At 35.0% G+C, this 24,000-nt stretch overlaps 1 protein-coding gene across 2 annotated transcripts in view; it reads right to left on the reverse strand.

Annotated features, from left to right (window-relative positions):
* Positions 1 to 1,592: 1,592 nt before the first annotated feature.
* The window catches only part of LOC106874007 (uncharacterized), a 101,732-nt gene continuing 79,324 nt past the window's right edge, over positions 1,593 to 24,000 (reverse strand). For both annotated transcript variants that reach the window (XM_014921567.3, XM_014921566.3), the window contains one exon: positions 1,593 to 2,425. In XM_014921567.3, the coding sequence (XP_014777053.1) occupies positions 2,215 to 2,425 (211 nt within the window). In that variant the 3' untranslated portion in view covers positions 1,593 to 2,214. The remainder of the gene's footprint in view (positions 2,426 to 24,000) is intronic.

Below are 24,000 nucleotides of genomic sequence, written 5' to 3' on the forward strand. Positions count from 1 at the left end.
GACTTTGCCTTTCATCTTACGAGATCGCTAAAATAATTACCAGTGCAGTATTGAGGTTGATATAATCAACTTAATCCCTCTAGTCAAATTTCAGGCGTTGTGCCTTAAGCAGAAGGTATTTTTATGATTATTAATATTATTATTATTTTCATCATCATCATCATTAACATTGTCATCATTATTTACCTATTTATGTCACTTCACTTGAAAGCGATATTTTCTTCAAGCATCTCGACAGAAAGTAGCTTAGAATCTGAAAAATCTTTCTTAGAACTCTTGCAGAATAGAAGATAGCACTTCTCTGCAGGTTGACAGTGCGTGTGTTAATTCTACTATTCTTTGTCCTCTTAGATGGCATTCTGGGTATTTTGCTACGGGGACCATTTAATACAATAATAATTGTAACTTTGTCATCCACAAGTTTTTCATCTCTCTGGTTTGTGTCTGATATTTTTCGATTTTCTCACGCTGTTTGGTACTCACTCTAATGCCATATGATATTGCAAAGTCTATGAACGAACGCTGTTATTTTTTATCCCCGCCAAACTTATCTGGTCTCGTTGCTTCATTAGAATTGTTACTCTTAATAATGTTATCCTAGGAAATTATGTAATTATTGTTTTCCACCACAGCCTTTGGCTTGTGTTCATAGCGTCTTTTTTTTTTTTGTCACTGTGTGTCCGTAAATTCGACTAACATCCAAATGCACTCTTTTACCCCACGCAGTAATGCCTGCACTTATCCTTTTTTTTCTACTACTTTACTGGATTCACTAAACAGATCGCTAATCTTTTCGTCTCCTTCTAAACACATTCAACATTTGATGAGTTTCTTTAAAAAACAAATTGTGTCTTTACTAATTTCGTTTTAATAGTTTGTTCCCGCGTAACTGTCTTTAAATCAGTAGATGATACGGACTGAAATCAACAGCAACGTCATTTTCAATAAAGACCGTAGGATACACTTTGCGTAATTTCTGTTATGCAAAATAATTATTCATGTTTGGAATGGACACAGTATTTTTATAACTGATGAAAATTAATTTCGTTGCTAAGTACAATAATTGAAAAAACAATGATAAGTTGGACTTTATATTGCAATACAATCGTACAGTATGCTGAAGATATTAAATGTTGATAGCTTTGAATGCGACAACAGGTTGCAGATTTGATTTGAACTATCGACCATTCTACTTGTATGTTGTACCCAATACATTTTGCATGTTTTACTACGACTGTTATATATGTTCGGCTGGACATTTTCGAATTTCTAAACCTCGTCTTTAAACAAGGAACATGGAAAAATTCTTACGTTTGGTATGGAGCTGTTAAGCACCAAATAGCATTTTCTCTGAAAGATGAGTCAAAATCGGCTTGTATATAATGAAACACTTGTAAAATGCATTGAGTCTTACTTACTTAGTACATTAATTGTAGCTAAGTATTATGATCATAGCGATATTGCAGCACACGTGACAGTAGATGAACCAACGACTCATTCTTCAGCAGGTTGTACGGAACGTTCTCTGATTAACCACAGGAGAGAGGAGCTATTTTATTAAATTAAATTAAAAATAGAGTGATATAACTGAGTAATTTCAACTGATATTTATTTCCGTGGGTAGTGTGAACAACAATATTTCACCAGACAAAACATTTGTTTTCGAAGATTTTACTTTAATGATAAATATATATACTTCAATTTTCTCACGTATACGATACATAAAATAGAAGAAAAGAGTAAAAGATATATATTTTAGTACTTTGATGTTGTTGTTTATAATCTTCTTGACTTCAGGATATAATCGTATATTTTAGTGCATGTTACCTTTACTTTTCCTGTGGAATAAATGGGTTATCTCATGATTAGTAGCTATCGAAGACAATTGAGAATTATTTACTGACGGCTCAAATTATGAGAGTTACATCAAATTCAGACCATGACATTATTTGATACGTTATGCAAATGCAAATTTTATGTCTACAATGAGACAAAATACAGTATGGTAAAGAAAACAATGTTTCATAAGCTGCGCGAGAAAATGTATGATTTATTCATGTGTTATTAAAGGAACTTGGCATGATGATTCTTCATTGTTTCAGTGGGAGGTATTTTCACTTTCATTCGTCTTTTGAGATATGTTGTCACGTCACAACGGACTCGCCGTTCATTTGTCCAAGGTCTGCGGTGTTTCTGTTTAAGTAGTCACTGGTGTTAATTTGTGCAAGTACCCTTGGAGAGACTGCATCTTGGATAACGTTGGCAGCAATCTTTGTCAGAAGAACAAGGATGTCCATACCAACAATCATAGCAGAGTTTAGCCCAACGGTCACAAATGTTATAGCGGCGACAGCAGTCATTATTGGTACGACAACGTTGACGTAAACACATCCTGTTGGGGAGCAGCATCCAAGGCATGTGCATCCTGAAAGAAAAAAACGGTTTCTGTTATATATGGTAACAAGCATTTATATATTGAAACACACACACACAAGCACACACGCATGCACCCACACACAGGAGTACATAACACAAATGCTGGAAGTCAATGTCAGAAGGTCAAGATTCCTATAAGTATTTCAAATAAATAACATTTCAACATTAACAACGAAGAGAGTATATCATCTGAATTTGTTTCAAATATACTGAAGTTGAAGGTTTCATTAAAGTAAACAATGTATTAAATGGTGAGGGATGAGGGGTAAAACCAAAACGGTTGAATTTGAACTCGGCATCTCGTCATGCTAAACAAAATACAGTAAGTGACTTGGTTCAACTTTCGAGTGTCTGACAATGCTGGCGAATAAATTCTTATTAATTTATTTGTTAGCAAGCCGAGAGAAATGCTTAGCAGTATTTCGTCTGCCGTTACGTTCTGAGGCCAACTTTGTCTTCCATCCATTCGGGGTCGATAAATTATGTACCAGCTGCGTACTGGAATCGATCTAATCGATTAGCCTCCTCCCCAAACATTTCGGGCCTTGTGGCTAGAGTATAAAAGAATAAATTCTTATTAATATTTATATATTTGTTAGCACGACGAGCGAAATGCTCAGCGGCAGTTCGTCTGCTGTTACATTCTGAGTTCAAATTCTACCGAGGTCGACTGTGCCATTTATCCTTTGAGGGTCGATCAAATAAGTACCAGTGAAGTACTGGGGTTGATGTAATCGACTTAATCCCTTGTCTATCCTTGATTTTCCCCTTGTGGGCAATAAAGAAATAAATATTTACATATTCCAATCATGTCTACAATGTTGTTCACACAATAAGGATCCAGAAATTTTGACCGATACGGAACAATTCATTTTAACGGTAGAACTCAAAGTAGATAAAGCTATAAATACTAGTGTGTAGAATGCTCGGATATAAATCTTCAATGGAAAATAAGTCAAAGGATATTTCCTCCCAATATTCTACAAGCTACTATTTATAGCTTTATCTACTTCGATTTATACCATTAAAAATGGTTTATATTTGCAACCTTTCAACTTGCAATATTAAAAGAAAGGATTTATGACCCCAAAAACTGGAATGAATAACAAGATATCAACAATTAAAAATTCTCTAGGACAAGTTGCTAAAAGATAATTAATTGCTGAAGATCAATATTCGACGTCAAAATAGAATCGAAAAAATCCTTTGAATTTAGAGGTTTCTAGGCGCAGGAGTGGCTGTGCGGTAAGACGCTTGCTTCCCAAACATATAGTTCCGGGTTCAGTCCCACTGCATGACACCTTAGGCAAATGTCTACTACTATAGCTTAGGTCCAACCAAAGCCTTGTGAGAAGATTTGGTAGACAGATACTGAAGAAAGCCCGTATATATATATATATATATATATATATATATATATATATATACGACATATATATATGTGTGTGTGTGTGTGTGTGTGTATGTATGCATGTATGTATGTATTTGTGTGTATGTGTTTGTTCCCCCACCATCGCATGACAACCGATGTGGGTGTGTTTACTTCCCCTTAACCTAGCGGTTCGTGAAGAGTGACCGAGAAAATAACTACTAGCTTTACAAAGAATAAGTCCTGGGGGTCGATATGTTCGACTAAAGGCAGTGCTCTAGCATGGCCCCAGTCAAATGACTGAAACAAGTAAGGTAAAAAAAAATGAAATTTGGCTTATTTTACTATATCATATTTTTATTCAGTTCACAGCCGACACAGCTAGAAAAAGCAAACCTGTTCAAATTTGCAATGATGCATTTTATGTAAAGAATATTTCTTTCAAAAATTTGAACTCGCCATCTTTAAAGGCCGAACAAGTGATTCCTCAGTGGTTGTCTTTAACATTTGCTGATTCTTAGGTGAATATGCGTACGAGAAGAAAAAAATAACAAAACAAAATATGAAGAAAGTTATTCCTATGCTTATAGCCACCTATTGAGTATGGGAATTTGAGAATTTCTTCAACATTTTGATGAACACATTGTGTCAATTGATCTATTTTATCTATGTTATCGTTGTCACATTGAACGGAAACGCAAAAGAAAACATCTACGTCTTTTCTAAAGGTGTCAGCCATGTAGCTGAGATGAAAAAGATACTATCAGAAATCGAAAATAGTCTGTAATTAAGCTAAAATAATATGTCTACCGAGTGACAGAATTTGCTGTTGTCAAAATAAAAACATTACAACCTTTCTATAATTCTACAAAAGTGAATGGAAAGTATATATTTTCCAGCTATAGCGATTTGTCTACAACATCTACAACGCATTAATTAAGCATGAAGATATATATATATATATATATATATATATATATATATATATATATATATATATATGGAATGAAACTTTAATTCATGTTTATCAATGAAATATGTATTTACGTATTTAGGATCAGTTACGGTTACATTATATTAAAGTGATTCCTAAATCTCTGTCTGACTAAGACATGAAATCTCAAATCTATTATGTAATAAATTTAGAATTCCATCAAGCTACACTACACGTTTGAAATATGTACGAAGACGGAAAAAAATGAATAGTCAGTCTCTAATGTTTATATAGGATCATGAGTTTCAGTTCAACAGCAAACATAACTTTGGTTTAATCCTACTTTCGTGGATGTGTTCTAAAAACTTTTCACTTGTCTTTGAACTGTACATCATCACTATGCCGCTGTGATTTCTTTGTCATCTTGACTGTAACATGACGGAGAGGAAATATGGTTTTGAATAAAGATACTATTTATCATAGATAGCAGCACATAAATTTCATTATATTTAGAATTGATCAGTTAGTGATAAAATTACAACGTTATATTTGAAAGCTTACATTGAAATAATTCTGTTCTATAGAAATAAATGAGGAACAAGTAAAGAAATTCTACTGAAAAAAATATTGAAGCTGGACATTGCTCTTTTATACGATTTCTGCTTGGTTAAATTTTCGACAAAAATAGTATTAACCAGCAGAATAGAAAAGCACTAATGTTGCCCAGCGGATAACATTCTATATTTTAAATATTTCATTTCGATTGAATATGCTTTGCGGAGAACAAATATAAGACTAGTCAATCTTTTGATTAGAAAAAGTAAGGTTAGAGAAATACATTTTGTTGGAGTAGATTTATGAAATGTGTTACAGTTCCTAAAGTAATGAATCTAATGAAATGCTATGTTGTATTTACAGAAGCTGCTAACTTTTCCACGGATAGGGCACAACAGCAGCGGAATGATTGGTGTGAGTTAATGGTAAGTTCGCTTATCCACTCTACTTCATGGAAATTGAAGAATGAATAAATCCATTCATGTGTTGTCAGTTAATATAAGATAGCTTCAAATCAGGAAGAATGAATTTTGCAGACTTTGGAATATATCAGGAGTAAAAGTTATCACTAAGAAAAAATATTTCGTAATGAATATTCTCTCATAGAAACATGTCTCAAATTTACACTCGTATAGTGAATACTCCACTATTTAGATATGAATGCTATAAAAGGGTAACCTAATAACTAGATAATGTGCTTAAAGAGTTATGTTCAATTATTTCGGGTATAAATGGAAGTAAGTGAGGCAACCAGCAAGGTACTGCAGAAAATGAAATAAATATAGTAAAGAGATGGCCTATGAATAGCTTCACCATGGAATCATTATGAATATATATATATATATATATATATACAAACATATGAAAATGTGTGTACGCTTATATTATGTATATATATAATATATATATATATATGTATACGCTATATATTTTATAAATATTATAGCGTGTATCTGTCTATATCTACACACACACACACACACACACACACACACACACACACACACACACACACACACACACACACACACACACACACATATATATATATATATATATATATATATATATATATGATATATTCTTTTACACTTTTAGTTGTTTCACTCATTTGACTGAGACCGTGCTGGAGCACCACCGTCTTTAATTTCTGAATTCCTAACGGGCCACCCATATTCTTTATGTATATGTGTGTGTGTGCGTGTGTTTGTGTGTGTATGCGTATGTGTGTGTGTGTGTGTGTGTGTGTTTGTGTGTCTGTGCGTGCATGTATGTGAGTGCACGTGTGTGTATATGCATATATATATATATATATGAATTTATACGCGTCTGTATGTGTCTGATTCTGCGTTTCATGTATCTGCTTGTCGTCAACTAAGCCGACACCACTAGTCTAAGACCTTATCTTGGTAACTACAGGGTGGTTAAAAGATCTCACTTGCAATCAGAGAATAAAGAAATATAGAAACTGTTACAAAGGCAGAACAACCGAAAGGCTCAACAGTCACACGCCAAACCTATAAATGATGTGGTATTTCATCAAGGATTTTGAAACATTAATCAGAGACTACCTCGACTACTCCTGTGCCAGGATGTTACTCTCAGGTGAAATGGCACTAAATGTAATTTAGCTGATCCTTGGTAAGGTTTTCATCCTCGTCTTCTTTTAGCCCTCAGTGACTATTGCAGAGTTAATCTTGTGTTCAAAACAGAAATACAACAGGTGCACGCATATATATGTATATGTATATACATTATATACATACACACATGCATTCATACATACATACGTACATATATACATACAGCTAATTCGAAGACTTCAGATCCAATCCATCACTGGAACTGTAAATATTTGTAAACCTTTCCAGTACTTTATCGTTTAAATATATATGAGCATGTCTAGATCATGCATACATACATACACATACTCATACATACATGCATGCATACATACATACGTACATACATACATACATAATACATACATACATATATACATACATACATACAGCTAATTTGAAGACTACAGACCCAATCCATCACTGGAAAGGTAAAGATTTATAAAACTTTCCAGTTTACCATTTAAATACATTATGTCTAGATATGCAACTATATGCACGAGAGTACATACATAAAGCAAAACATGCAAATCTGCACATATACATACATTCATACACGCATATATACGTACACACGCACATACATACATACATACATACATACATACATACAAACAAACAAACAAACAAACATACGAAAATACACTGTTGTTGATGTTGAAACTCCTATGAAGGAGCTTTGAATCTAGATTAGTAACCAACTCTTTCACCATTAGCAAGAAATCTTGAAATAAAACTGAACAATGACATACATATATTTTTGTTTCAGCTATGCAGCTGCAGTCATGCTGGACCAACACCGTGATTTTGCACTTTTGCATATGATAATTTTTTGACTGTTTTAGCAGGGGTGGTAGTATTTCGTATCTTGTATATGCATAAGTGTGTAAGGATTTATTTGTATACATATATAGCACTCTCTTCATAATTCTCTAAAAACGCATATTTTGTATCACATTTTGCAGAGATATGTTTGCATGAATGTAGATTTTGATTATGTCACTACCACTTACAAGCATCATCATATTTCTACAAAACTATCTTTGAAATTCATATTTTAAAATGATATTTCGTAAAAGTAGTCGTTTGCGGGTGTTGAGTACGTAATTCTGGTGATATAAAGAATGAAGAATACTGAAGGAGGGGAAATTGATGGAAACAAAGTCGGGGAATGTGACGGAAGAACAATATGTAATTTCTTCTATTCTCTGCAATTGATCATCATAATTGTAACGTACATCCTCGAAAATGAACTTCTGAATATGGTATTCAGAATTTTGCATTCGAAAAAATACCATAGCAAAATAAATTGGAGTATGGAGAGAGAAGGATAGTCCTCAAAACCATCAATTTTATAATATGTTTTGACTTCATCTTCATCTTTGTAATCTTAATTTTTAAAAACATTTTTGCAAAAAAAAAAAAGATATTTTAATATATATCTTTTGGAAACAGACTCAAAGGGGTATATATATATATATATATATATATATATATATATATATATATATATAAAGTGTAGTATATTGCCACTTAAGTGTGGCTGACCCCTAGGGGTGGATGTTACTGTTGCTTTTAGCCCCAGGAGGACATCTCCTCCAGCTGGCTTATCGACACACGACTGTGTCCTGTTTGCCAAGGGAGTTATCCCTCTCACCTCGACCAGCAGCACGAACGTATCCGGATTTCAGGGTTATTTCCCTTCGTCGGCGTTCGACAGCTGATGACCTTGGTGAGAGAGACAAAAACCTGGCAAACCTTATATCTTCTTTTCCAGTGACATTCTTCACTGATATTGGCAAACAGGACACAGTCGTGTGTCGATAAGCCAGCTGGAGGAGATGTCCTCCTGGGGCTAAAAGCAACAGTAACATCCACCCCTAGGGGTCAGCCACACTTAAGTGGCAATATACTACACTTTATCGTGCAGTTACTGTTAATACTTCATTTAGAGAATTAACATTGCTTATATATATATATATATATATATATATATATATATATGCACACACACGCACACATATAAATATATGTATGTATGTGAATGTATGTATGCATGTATGTATGTGTGTATGTATGTATGTATGCGTACATCCACATTAATATGTGTGTGTGCGCGTATATGGATCTAAGTTTATTCCGTGAGTTGATTCTTTAGAACAAGAGAGTGTTCTAAATATGCATGGAACTCTCTTCCCCACATTAGGTTCAAAGAGAACATTTCAAGGCTTCCACTAGAAGATAACTTGTATTTTTATGAAACTTAATAATTTATGCTTTATAGCAAAATATCTCTCATCACATTCAAAGCAAGTTATTATAACTTCGCAATATGCTTAAATTCTCTTTGCATTAATTTTTGTTTTATTAAAATTCTATTGATTTTCCATAAAATACAGTTTGGAGAATGTGTTGTTGATTCTCTATTTGCGTTGCCTGGTTTCACAACTCAATCACCTTCTTATCATTTTAGTAGCCATATTCACTCAGCTTTTCGATATACGTAATCACGTGACCGTTTGTCAGACAGTTTTGATAATACAGAATATTGAAATTCTATTAGCTGTGAGTTTTTATATTTTTTGTAGATACTAGTTCAACGAATTAGTATTTAATTCTTATTGGGTTACATATTTAAAAAAATAACGATGCATAAATGCCTGCCGGTGGGCTACAAGTCTTATATAGTCACAAGATATGAAATTGCATTTTGTGTATTAACTCAAATGTCAATAGAAAGTCACGTGAATCGCTTAGTACCAATATGTTAAGATTTTGTAGGGGAACTCCGGAACGGGTCTCAGGGAGTAGCGTCCTTGCTTTCTTGAGCTAGATTGCCACCAAACTTCTTAAAAATCGTGGTAGAGGCCTTGATCTCGGGACCACTTATATGTAGAAACTGAGGTTGGGAGTTAGCAAGGGCATGCTCCCTGTAAAAAATCCAGCTACAAAAAATCCTCATGATAGCAAAGGAGAATAGGCACCTATCAGTCTAACTCGGTTGCTATGGCATTGCGGTAGATCCGGCCACCCCCGTTAACAGGGACAAAACCCAGATTTAAAACCCATGATGATGAATTGAATAGTATTTTGCTCTAACCTAGGTATTCGAGTGCTATTTCTGCAACCTTGTTTTGAACGCATAATTGTGCGTTTAGTTTACATACATATATAACTACATACATCTGTATACATACATACATACATGCATCTCTCTTTCTCTCTCGCTATATATACACACACAAATAAACACACACATATAAACATACAGACATACACACACACACACACAAAACACACATACACACACACACACATATAGTGTAGTTCCTCGGGTTATCTTACTCAACATTCCACTCCAATGCCTAGTTTTCCACATTTTCATACTTATAATGGATTGGAAATTCACTAAATGTAGGGACTCCATCAGCCTTACCGCTAAAACCAATGTATGGAAATATTCCAAGGAGTAGCATTTTAAATAAATAACAAAATCGAATGTATACCGAACAGCATTAATACTTGTTACAATTGTTTCTGTGTCTCACTGGTTGTAGGAATATTTCATGTAAATTATTCCGTTCAAAAATGAGCTTGTGGTAATACACGTGGTTGATTATGTCGGACCTCTTTGCATGTACATATATATAAATATATATATATATATATATATATATATATATATATATATATATATATATATATATATATGTGTGTGTGTGTGTGTGTGTGTGTGTGTGTGTGTGTGTTAGTGTGTAAGTGTTAGTGTGTATGTGTGTAAGTTCGTATTTCATTTCAAAGTTTCAGCTCAGAGCTGCGGCCATGCTGATGCACCACCGTGTATGTATATATATATATATATATATATATATATGTTTACAAACATATATATACACATACATATTCAAGTAGATATGAAGGTGAGTTTGTATTAATATATGTAATTAGCTCTAACAATGGTGTAATAAGCTAATTATTTGTAAACGAAGCTAATAAGTTATGAATGCTTCTTGTAAATTACTGGTACCAAAGTTGTAGTCAAACTAAAGATATCTTTGTATCAAATGTTATATTAATACTTACAATTTTTCTGAATAGATAAATACATATATGGTAAACTCTAAATGTGGAAAGAATATAAAGCAATATTATGATATATATACTGTATATATATATATATATATATATATATATATATATATATATATATATATATATATATATATATATATATATATATACCCAAGTCTTTACAAACCATTCATTTTGGTAATGATGATATATATCTGGTAGAGAAATAAAAACGAGCCTTGTTGTCAGTTAATATGTTTACCGCTATTATTTCGATTTAGTATTTTTATGTTCATAATAGAAAATTTACAAACACGAATCTGAAAAGAGCTTGTCGTATGTTCAGTGCATTATTGAACGTTGCCTACTCAAATATTCCAGAAAACATGCGATCCTGGAAGAATCCTTACAAATATAACCATGACTATATTGTAGTTGCGAGTGCAATATGTTTATACATTAAAATTAAAAGAAATGTTTCATATCAATTCTTATACTACGCAGGAATCCTTATTTGCTTTTTTTCTTCCAGCTCAACAACAATGAAAAGTGAAATAATAATGATAATAATAATAGCAATAATAATAATAATGTTAATAGCAATAATGATATATAACTATGAAAAGCATAGTGCGAATAATCGTTGCAATGTAATAATAAACAAACAAACAAAAAAATTTATATCAGCAAGCGGAAAGAATAATACAATTGGAAGATTTTAATCAGTCAAGACGAGATAGCTATTCAGCAGGCGTATTACACACATACATAAAAAAAATAATAAAAAAAACTAAAATAGATGAGATTAAGCCATCAGAAAATCATACGATTAGAAAATGCGAACAAAGACAGTTTTTCCCGTCTTGTGGGGATGAATATTAAGAACCGATATATGTATATATATTCATGCAGAATTGTGATATAAGAGAAATCGCAGTCTTAACGGATTTAGAGTACGCATTGACCTGAGACCTCGAATAGGATTTTAAAAAATATTTTGCTTATAAAATTCAATTTAAACAATTAGTTATTAAGAGTAACCATTACTGCTATGGCTCTAGATTATTGAATTTTCTGTTTTGGAAGATTATAGCAGATATTACTGTTTAACTTTGTGTTACAATTTTTGGGATCGAGAAAAGTTTTGGCTGAATATTTCAAAAATTAATTTACGGTAATTCTGTAAGTAATGCCTTACTGTTTAACTTTAGGTGACTTTCTTTAGAATTATACTTTTATAAATTTTATCCAATATACTGGTATGTTCAGTCATATTTTAGGTGTTCGTGTACATTCAGACAATATGATAGTAAATATATCATCAGATTATGAATTACGTCAGCGGACCGCAGCGAATATGTGTTTCTTGCTGCTTATATTTAGATGTTGTTGATAGTCACTAAGAGCTGTTCACTCTATTATTAGCAAACCGAATAATACCTTTGTGGATGAGCAAAAATCTTTGTCAAGCTGGAAATAAGTTAATTAGATACGCATTAATCAGAATTTTAACAAATATAATTACGTAGGATCATATTTAGCATGTTCATATACTTTCGGACATGGGTAGACAATGAAATCCCCGAATTGTCTCCGGTGAAGAAAATTCCCCTACTAGACAATATGGGTGTAACACACACAAGTAGACCTGAGAGATGTCACCTGACACTTCCGTTTATGTGTAGCTAGTTTCATTAGCCACATATGCTGATCCGTTATTCATTGTCACAAAGAGCTGGTCGCTCTTATATTAGTACAAATGAAAATCCACCCCCCACCTAGACAAATTGTGGAGTGTATTGTCTTTCAATGTCCTAATTTACATGAACATGTTAAAAAATGACTTACATAACTATATATCTTGTAACACTGCCAAGTGCACATCCGATTCATTCATTCGTTCCAACTTCACAAAGGCAAACTTTTAGACGTCAGCAAATATATAATTTGCTATTTTAATATAAGGCCAACCAGCTCTTACACACACCACGAAATAACGGTTAGATATATAGTTGATGACGTGTAATGACGAAGGCACGTTTGTTCACTACGTGATACTGATTATGGCTGAGTGGTGTTTATATCGAGGCTTTGTGTAAGGAGAGTTTCTCCCGAGACACCTTTAACAGTGACACGTCTTTCCTTGTCTGAATGTACATAAACACGCTAAATATGACGGTACATAACTATATTTTATAGAAACTGCCTTGCGTGCATGTAATTAAATTACTATTTATATTATTGGTAGAAAATATTTCATAATTAATATACTGTATTTTCAGCAGATATGAGCCTATTTTAATTTAAAATATGTTATTCAACAAATCTAATATATGTGTTAGTGTGAGTCCATATGTATGCATGTTTGTTCGTCTGCATGTGTATGTGTGTGCATATTATGTATGCGCTGTATAGCTGAATGGCTAAAAATTTTGCCATCTAATCACTAAGTTCTGAATTCAGTCAGTCATCATAATATTTTGGTTGTGTCATATTTTGTAGTCCAGTGTCGACCCATGTCTTCTAAGTAAAACTGGGGAGACGGGAAGTGTTTAGAAGCTCGTCAAATGGATTGATCTTGAAAATCCAGTCTTTTACATGTTTATTCAACCTGAGAAGTACGTTAAAATTAGACGTGTCTTTGGAAAACACAACCACTTACACGTTGTTTAAACGATACTCGTAGATCTACCCATGCACGGCCTTGCGAATAAATAGCTATTAAAATGAGCATTCGGATAAGGAAGACCGCAAGGACAGGTCATCATCAATTTTACGTACTACGCGCTTACTTTTCTGTACTATTTATATCAATAAATTGTCATATCGTTACATCAATATACAAAATAGTATCGTACATTTGAAAGATCCTATCCCAATACGTAGTTTTTGTTCATTTCTCACAGTTTAGTACATATTTCAGTATGGTAATTTAATATTTGTATTATTATCGCGTTTTACCATAAAGGTTATTAACCAGTTTAATTTCATGATGTTTTAATATTATTTAAAGTTATATCAGGAAACTTTCGCGTAAACAGCTTGAAATATATTGTGAAATTCATGTTGCTTTAGGTTTAAATTAATTCTCAGCTTTAGACTAGAATATTACAGAAAATTCTAATTCTGATTATAATTTCAAAATAATTTTTGAGATTCGAATTCAAATAGTTAAAAATATTCACGCTTACGCATGACCTATTATAGATCCTGGATCGAAGCAACATGAAACCTGTCATAATACTTCCACTTTTTGGTATTTTCAGAATTCTTTTGCGAATTTATGTTCTACACACTGGAAATCGAACGATTATGCAAAAAAGTTTTCCATTAAACTTTTTTCATACCCCCCCCCAAAAAAAAAATCATTACGGATGCTCAAATTAGATTTAAATATGCTTAACCGTTTTGCAGAAGCCTAGGTCATTGCTGGGATTTATCCACAGTGGTTTAAAACATGTATATAAAACAATTTATTTTAGGAGCATATTTTTCTCTTAGCAAGTGTTTTTCTCTTGTTACACATACCCAGTTAATTGGTGCGGGCTGTGGGATCTAAATCACAACAAGGTTTTTCTACTTAAATCCCAGCAATGGACCACCCTTGGGTGCGTCATAATTCTATTAAATGTGATTTTGGGGAGAACAATATTGAAAAACATCAATACATATCAGATTGACAAAGAAACGAGGACGGTACCAGGTAGCAGTGGGAAGTGCTAAAACCAATAGCCAAATTTCCTTTAAGTCTCATACCTTTTTCGTCTGAAAATTATTTTAAAATCATAAACAGAAATGAAAAGGCAGAGTCGGATTGTCCGTCTTTTAAAACTATGATTTAAGAACATTCGAGAAGGAGTGGAAATTTAAAGATTTATAGGGGTTGCGGGTGGAAATTGAAACAGTAAAAAAAATTGCATAAGCATACGAATTCCCGTGTGTAAAATACAGATTCGCAAACATTTTCTGAAAATTAAAAACAATAAAAAGTTATGCGAGGATATATGGGGTACTTAATTCAGAATGAAATCCGCCAAATATTTTGTGGAGCAGTCAATAGATTTGTAACCTATGCTTTCTTATTCATATTTAATCTTACACTTTTCCCTAGTAACAAATAATGCTGCTTTTACATTCATGCTTCAGATTTCAAATTCCACCTTGGTCGAAACTTTTCGGGTCGATAAATTAAGTACCAGTTGAACACTGGAGTCGTTGTAATAGACTAGTCCTTCTCTCCATATTTCAGGACTTGTGACTTTTGTAGAAAGGGTTATTATTATGATTATTATTTCTTGTTATCTCGGGTTTTGTTGGAGCTCCACGAGTTTTACATGTATAGCGGGTTTACTACCTGCAGACTACAGTACCATGCTATCTGTTCTTTTCAACTATCTAATACTTTCCTCATTATTCTGACCTTGTTAACGAGGGAAACCCTTTGTAACAGTTCTACTGGGCACTCTACTCCGATTTTCTTTATATTCCTACTGATACTGTCCTAAAGGACCCAACAATAATTGGCAGTATCTTTACCTTTTTTATCTTCCATAGCCGGGCTATTTAGTACTTAAGGTTGTATTTATCTATTTTTTTTACTTCTTTCTTGACTATTCGTGGGTCAAAGGGGCATGCAACATCAACTATATAGTGCGTGTTGCATCTTGTCTACCACCGCTAGGTCCGGTCTGTTATGCCCTAGCACCTGATCTGTCTGGTTTAGGAAATCCAAAACCACTTTGAAAGTCACCGAATCCACCACTCCTTGCAGTTTGTGGTCATACCACGTTTGCTTCTCTCTAGCCCTCACTTTTCGCGCTGTTTCCAATGTAGCTACCTTATCCACAACTTGTAGTAGTTTTGGGGAAGTCTAGGGCATTTGTTCGTGCTATGGTCAATGGTTTCCTCCAGTCTATTACAGATGCGGCAGAGCGGATACACTTGCTCATTCCGAAAGTTGACCGACCAGTTCGTGGTCAAAGATTGGTCTTGCGCTGCCACTATAGTGTTCTCGGTCTCTTTTTTCAGTGTTCCTTCTTCAGTCAGCAACTTCTTTTGTGGCGACATGGAATTGATTGTGTAATCCCGTGTTGCGAAATGATTCTTCGTGCCCTTTTTGTATTTCTTCCTTTGTTTTTTCCATTTCTCTCTGCTTTCAATACACCCTCATCCCTAACTGTCACTAGCAAGGTTTCCATACTTTGGGATAGATATCTCATTAAGCTCGCGAGTTCGATACGTAAGCACTCTTCTATACTTATCAGTCCCCTTCCCCTATTTTTTCTATTCATATTTTGGTGATCAGTGTCTGCACGTAGATGATGGGCTCTGTGTATCTTTAGGAGCGTTCTTTTCTTCCTGCCCAACTCCTTTAGCTTCTTCTTCTTCTTCTTCTTTCATCATTTAGGGAGTACATACCATCAAAGTGACGCTGGGGTACAAATATATGAAGTTCAATATACCCATCATAACGACCCGCCTGATAAGGGTACAGCAGACATATGCATCATAGGCATACGTGCACGACATGCAAACCTCATATCAAGATAAACAGCGCCAAGATTAGGGAGAAGATCGACACACTATCATGCTTTGGAAGAAAAGTGGGCGGAAATCTTACTCTACTTAATAGCTGGAGTGAAAGAGGGTGTGTGGTAGACTTTTCTGAAAAGGTTGAAAAAAGACGTGTTCCTATCTGTCCAAACGCTCATCGATTCCTTCACATATTATGGGACCTAGTTAGAATTTTATTCAAGTCGAGTGACTCGATCTGCTGAAAAGTTCCCTGAATAAGGGTTGTTTAAGTATGATGAATAAAAAAAAACTTAGTTTCCAGGGAGAATTACTCAAATCCTAAAGAATTCCTCTTAACACATGGATATGATGTTCCCCCACTACATATCAACATGTACATATCAACATTTCCAATCAGTAAATATCTTCAGAATATTTCGAAGGACTCTTGAAGAAAATAGAATGGCATTTTTTCTGCAGGTCGAAAATACGTGTTTCAATTTCAAAATGCTTCGACTTCTAGGGTAAAATGTTGGGTGTTGTTCTGAGTTAATCAACTACCACAAGAATTATTTACCGAGTGGCATAGTTCAAACTTAGAACAAAAACAGAGTTTTTGACATCTAGAATGTTACTAGGTGCCCACAGTAATATTCTAGCCGGACAAAACTGTTAGGGGAAGAATACCTCAAAATATCTATAGGGGCTTAGTTGAAGGTATGAACTTGAGGTTGACTCGAGACATCGAATGGTCTAAATTGTCCCATCCGCAGAACTTTTAAATCGCAGACTATTGACTACTTTCAAAATTCATTGCCAGACTACGGGGTACAAATTTGCTTGAGACAAGCTTTTCAGCTATGGGAGTGTCAACATCAACATCCGAACCTGCACGCACAGGGACGATACTATAACACGCAATCGTTCAGTGTTTATGCATTGACGACATGCGGTCTTGTGTCAAGCAGTTGCTGTCTTGTATAAGAGGAATTCAGTTGAGCGCCAAGATTAGGGAGAAGATCGACACACTATCATGCTTTGGAAGAAAAGTGGGCGGAAATCTTACTCTACTTAATAGCTGGAGTGAAAGAGGGTGTGTGGTAGACTTTTCTGAAAAGGTTGAAAAAAGACGTGTTCCTATCTGTCCAAACGCTCATCGATTCCTTCACATATTATGTGAAGACGATAGTGGTGTTGGAGAGCAAGGTGCTCTTTTCCAGAATGTTTATCGAAAGATGGCTGGGAACTGCAAGGCTTGTGAGGTTGAATGGGCCTAATCTGGCTATACTTTTCTAGGCGAAAAAATTGCAACAGGGAATTATGATCCCTTGGAGGCGCCAGATTACTACGGGAAATCTTGCATATGCCCCGCTATTGGGGTTACCTGAGGTGAATCATTCACATATCAAAGAATGCCTCTCAACACACGGCTATGATGCTCCCCCACTACCTTTTCTTGTGATCAGAGCTGCACATTTCGTCATCTACAAAGGGAGATACTGAGCTGCTTAAGGTCAAGCAACTGACAAGCAAATCTGTAGTCTAGAGCAGAATATTTGCTGTGGCCCATCTTTTATTATTATTATTATTATTATTATTATTATTATTATTATTATTATTATTATTATTATTATTATTATTATTATTATTATTATCATTATTATTATATGATTGACTTTAGCTTTGTATTTCTACAAGTTGACTGCAGTTCTTACCCAGAGACCTCAAGAAGCAAGTTAGAAGTTCAAGTTGGTGTTATGACTAGGGTGCCATATATTTGGTTTTCCACAAAGTTTTGTTTAGAGAATGTCTATCATTCCTAGGGCATCTATAACAACATGTATTGTTTTAGTATTGAGTTTCCACATTTTGCCAATTTCTATTTCAAGATCTTTACACTTGCTCAGTTTTTGGTAGGTCTTCACAGATACATTTATGTCGATTGGGACAGTCACAGGGATGAGGAGGCATGATTTTTTTGTTTGAATTCCTTCAATATAATGTCTGGCCTATTCGCATCTGTCTTTCTGTCAGTTTGAAGTTTGAAGTTCCAGAGGATTGACATGTGATAATTTTCAAGCACTGGAGGTCGACTTTGCTTTTAATTCTTTCGCGGTTGATGAATTAAGTACCAGTGAAACACTGGAGTCGATCTATCCCCTCTCACCCCCGAACAATAACTGCCCTTGTGGGAAATTTTGAAACCATTTTGTCTGACTGTGGACAGCTCACACATATTTCGCTGGGTGTGATGGAAAGTGTCAGCTGTCCAAGTCCAGAAGAATTTTGCTGTTCCCATTTTCGGTGACTCCTGGGGTTTGTTATTATTATTATTGAGTGAGAGAGCAGTGCATGCCAGCAAAATGACACTGGGGTAAAATATACGAAGCCCAGTATACCCATCATAACTACCCGTCTGATAAGGGTACACCATGCACATGCATCACAACCATATGTGCGCGACATGGTGATCTCATATCAAGTTAAACAGCGCATGACCTCGCAGGTGGGGCCCAGTTACAATTTTCTTCAAGTCGAGTAGCGCATTCCGCTTGCTTTGTATTTCTTCAAGTTGACTAAGTCTCACTTAGAGACCTCAAGAGGCAACGAGTAAGAAGTTCAAGTTGGTGTTATGCTTAGGGTGTTATATATTTAGTTTAGCAAATAGTATTGTTCTAGAGAATGTATAAGAAAACATAAGAATATTACAAGTTTGTTTTAAAATTTGAGATTACATAGACAGTAATTTACTTAGGATATGAAAAGTTCCTATGAGTACTATCTTTTCAATTTCTGCCGTTTTGAGGTTTCCTGGTATCTGAGCTAGGTAGAAACCAACCCCTTTTGCTATCAACAAGTATTATTTTAGCGTTGAGTTTCCACATTTTGCCAATTTCTATTTCAAGATCTTTAGACTTGCGCAGTTTCGGTAAGTCTTGACAGATACATTTATGTCGATTGGGATAGTCATATGAATGAGGAGGCATGATTTTTGTCTGATGTCTTTCAGTATAATGTCTGGCCTCTTTGCATCTATCTTTCTGTTAGTTTGAAGGGTGAAGTTACAGAGGTGTGAGATGTGATCATTTTCAAGCACTGGAGGTGATTTGTGTTCCCAAAAGCTTTTATGATGTAGCAACTCCAGCTGTTTTCAAATTACTCAGTGAATATATTGTGCAGCTCAATCATGCCTGTTGAGAAACTCTGTAGGCGCAAGAAGACTGCACTTGGAGACAACATGATCAAAGGTTTCATTTTGTTGTTAATATATACATGTTAGGCTACTGCCGTTCTTTAATATGTTGGCCTAGTAGCTCCTTATAGGTAGGCATTGATCTTGGGCTGCGATGATAAACCCTTCAGTTTCTGATTTTAATCCAGAAGACACTAACCGTTGATAGGTAAGGGCTTTGTCAACATCGGCATTATTTGCTCTCTTTGAATATTTGTCACTTAGAGGCTTTTCTTGCCATTTACCAGTAAGAATACCTAAGGCAGCAGTTTTAGCACGGGTTTTCATACGCTTAGCTTTTTCTGTGCTTTTTTCCAGTACGTCTAATGTTGGAATTTTTTGTATTTGGAATTCAATTAGATGTTCCATTGCCTGTTTCGTTACTGAGTATGATGCTGTCTCGTTTTCATGCTTTAAGACATGTTCGAACATCCAGTCATCAGAGTTTTTCAGGTAGGTGTCTACGCCAATTGTGGCAATCTTCATTGTTAATCCCAGTTGTAAAACTTCACGGCCACTCTCTTTTCTTGGCAGGTAAAGGGCAGTGCATTCTATGCAGTTTCAAGAATTTTCGTATTTTTCTGTCAAGACTACGTATTTCAGTAATTGACCAGTTAATGATATTGAAACTGTATGGCTAAAATATTGATCGCGTCGATCCTGTTTCTTGCATTCAGCTCTGTCTTGTGTATTCTCCTTACTCTGCGATAACAATCAATGGTCCTTTCCCTCATCATTGAATGTTTGATTCCATCACTTTTAAATACCCCTTGGTATTTATAGCTCTCCGCTGACTCTAACGCTTTTATGACATTCTGCTGGTCAAGATTAACATCTCATTACACCGATGTTATTAGAGTAGATTTGTTTTTGAATTGAGAGCCCGTTGTAGCATATCCATGTTGTCAGTCAGCGCGCAGCCCTACTCTTTTGCACAGCCATGTTGTTGTAGTAGTTGTTGTTGATGTTGTTGCTGTTGTTGTTGTTGTTGTTGTTGTTGTTGTTGTTGCTGTTGTTGTTGTTGTTGTTGTCCTTCTTCTTCTTCTTCTTCTTCTTCTTCTTCTTCTTATTTTTCTCATTATTATTATTATTATTATTATTATTATTATTATTATTATTATTATTATTATTATTATTATTGTTGTTATTATTATTATCATAGCGGCGAGCTAAAATAATCATTAGCACGCCGGGACAAAATGCTTAGCGCCATTTTGTCTCTTCTTACTTTGTAAGTTAAAATTTTTTCCGAGGTCGATTCTGCCTTTCGTCCTTTCGAGGTCGATAAATTAAATACCAGTGAAATACTGGAGTTGGTGCAATCGACAAGTCCTCTTCCCGAATATTTCAGGCCTTGTGCCTATAGTAGACAGGATTATTATTATTATTATTATTATTATTATTGACAACTTCATGTGAGTTTCTTCTTTATCACCAGATGCACCTATTCGATTGTGATGTGCTTGTGTGTGTGTGTGACTCTCTATATGTGTCTGCATGCGTGCGAGTGTGCATGTGTGTGTGCGTGTGTGTATGCGTGCGTGTGCTCTGAGTTTTTACTTGTTCAGCATAGTATTTTGGGATTGTAAGCCAGTGTTACTAAATTTCTTCTGTTTGTGTTCTGCTACAGAATATTTTTGGAGCTTCTCCTGGTATTTTATTGCTTGCTGTGTCGTGTAATATATGTACGATGTACTTTTTGTGCTGTTTTCTTGACCGCTGTATAAAATTCGTATATGCTCTGTACTTCAGGTTTATGTGTTACAGTATCATATAACTATTTTAATTAGAATGTCATCTTCCATTGGTATAGGATTAAATTGCTGCAACTGTAGGCTGAGTGTGAGCTGTGTGACACGTTCGCGTTATACTGTCTGTTGTGAGCATTTTTGTGGGGTTTTTTGGGGTGGTGATAGTGTAAAGTAGGTTTATGCAGATTCTCATATTTTATTGAGTGGTTACGGTGTAGAGCATATGTAAGGTCTGTTGTTTAAGTTGTGATATTGAATTATATGTTTCTTTTGAAGGATATGGGCTTTAGCAAGTGGAGCTACGTTTATGGACAATAGGAAGTAGTTTGAGACTTGGTATAGCTCATTTTTTAAAAATACATTTTTAACTCTTAGTTCCCCAAATATTACACGTATAGTTTTTCATTTCGTGCTCCACAATATAATATTTTTGAGTTTTTAAAAATTGTAACTATTATCATTATTGTTATTATCATTAGTATTATAATTGTTGCTGTTATTGTCATAGTGGCTGTTATTATTATTATTATTATTATGGAGGTGAGCAGCGTATGCCATCAAAGAGACGCTTGGGTACAAATATACGAAGCCCAACACATCCATCATCACGACCTGTCCGATAAGGGTACACCAGGCACATGATGTCACTCATCAGATGTGAGTGACATAGGAATGTCATATCAAGATAAATATTATATGACGTTGCTTGTGAGACCCAGTTAGAAATTGTTTCAAGTTGCGAAAACCACCCTGCTTAAAAGATCCCTGGTGTATGATAAAGGAAACACTCATGTTTCCAGAGGTGAATTATTCAAACCCCAAAGGATTCTTTTGAGCTCCCCCACTACTTCTGCTCATGGTCAGAGATGTACATAACGTCAGCCACCATAGGTGATATTCAGCAGAATATTTGCTGTAGACCATCTATTATATCATGACAAAACAATGTACATGATAACACTTCCAATCAATTAAGATCAGAGGCCATGAGAGTCACTGCCTGGTATTGCATCAGGGCATTTATAATAATAATAATAATAATAATAATAATAATAATAATAATAATAATAATAATAATAATAATTAGCATTATTATTATAGTATGAAAACTCACAGCTCATTTTCCTGGGTATGATGGAAATTGCCAGCTTCCCACAGCCAGCAGACTAAGGTGACAGGTGTTTAGTAGTCATGCTTCAAGAACCCTGCGAAGAATTCTTGCAGTTCCAAGCAATGCTCATTCTTGTTGGTATTCTACTTCTACACTTGCACCCTCTTTTTCAGCCATGTTGGTAGTTGAGTGCTGATACTTCCAAGTACACCAATTACTATTGGTATCACGTCTGCTCTGTTTAATACGACAACCTCCGTATTTCCCACTTCAAATCGTTATAGTTGTTTTATTTTTTCTTCATCTTTCACACTGATCCTGTTGTCACCGGGGTATGCTGTGTCGATTATCATACATCTTTCTTTTTCATTCATCACAACAATGTCCAGTTTTCGATGTCTGCTCGGGTGATTACAGTGGATCATTGCATTCCACAGGGTTTTGCAATTCTCATTTTCGGTGACCCCTTCTGGAGTTTTCTCATACCACGCCTTTACACTTTGTAGGCTGTGATTTACACAGAGCCCTCAATGGATCATTCTTGCCACATTGTCATGGCGTCTTTTGTATTCGCGTTGTGTCAATTTCGGGCATTCACTAACGATGTGCCATACCGTTTCACCCCACTCACCACATATTCTGCATATGTCGCTACTAGTAGTGTTGTCTATTCTACAATTCAAATATTTGGTCCATAACACTTATTCCTGAGCTGCGCAAGTGAGTGCTTCTTCTGTCTCTATCTTCTTCAGGTCACTCTTTCTCAGCCATAGCCACCGGTCCTTCGTATCTGGGTTGGCGTTCATATCTCTTGCAAACTAAACATACATTTTCATTTCCTCCCGTGCTTTGCCTATTTTTTGGTTCGTATCATCTTAAAATTTTTCTTTGGTTACACAATTTTCAGTTTTGATGACTCCGGCCTTTTTCATATATTTCAACAGTGGCTCCACAACATTTTTTATATACCTCCCTAGGTTGTTTTCATCTGCTCTGATACAGTCCTGGCAAATAATAAAACCTCTCCCATCATTTCGTCTGGACAAGTACAGCCTATCGGCGTCACTCATTTGATGGAAAGCTCCGTGTACTGTCAATATTTTTCTGCTCTTGGTCTCCATTTTTTCCCACCACTCGCTTTTGCCATTTTATCACTCCCGCTCCATTCCCACTTTCCCCCACTTATTAAATGCTTGGATTTTATTCCATCCAATGAATTTTAAGAGCAACACCAACGCTAGTCTTCGGAAATACTCCATCCTCAATTGCTCATTCATTTTTTTTTCCCATTACCTTGTTGAACTCTAGTACACCAAGTTATTTCTAGCCTTCCGTTTCAATTTCCTTGAGTCTCTGTTCGGTAATTCTATCCCTGCTAGAGACTGTGCCTTGCCTATTTGTAGGT

This window comes from Octopus bimaculoides, chromosome 2, assembly GCF_046866305.1.
Source record: "Octopus bimaculoides isolate indiv1 chromosome 2, ASM4686630v1, whole genome shotgun sequence".
NCBI classification, from domain to species: domain Eukaryota; kingdom Metazoa; phylum Mollusca; class Cephalopoda; order Octopoda; family Octopodidae; genus Octopus; species Octopus bimaculoides.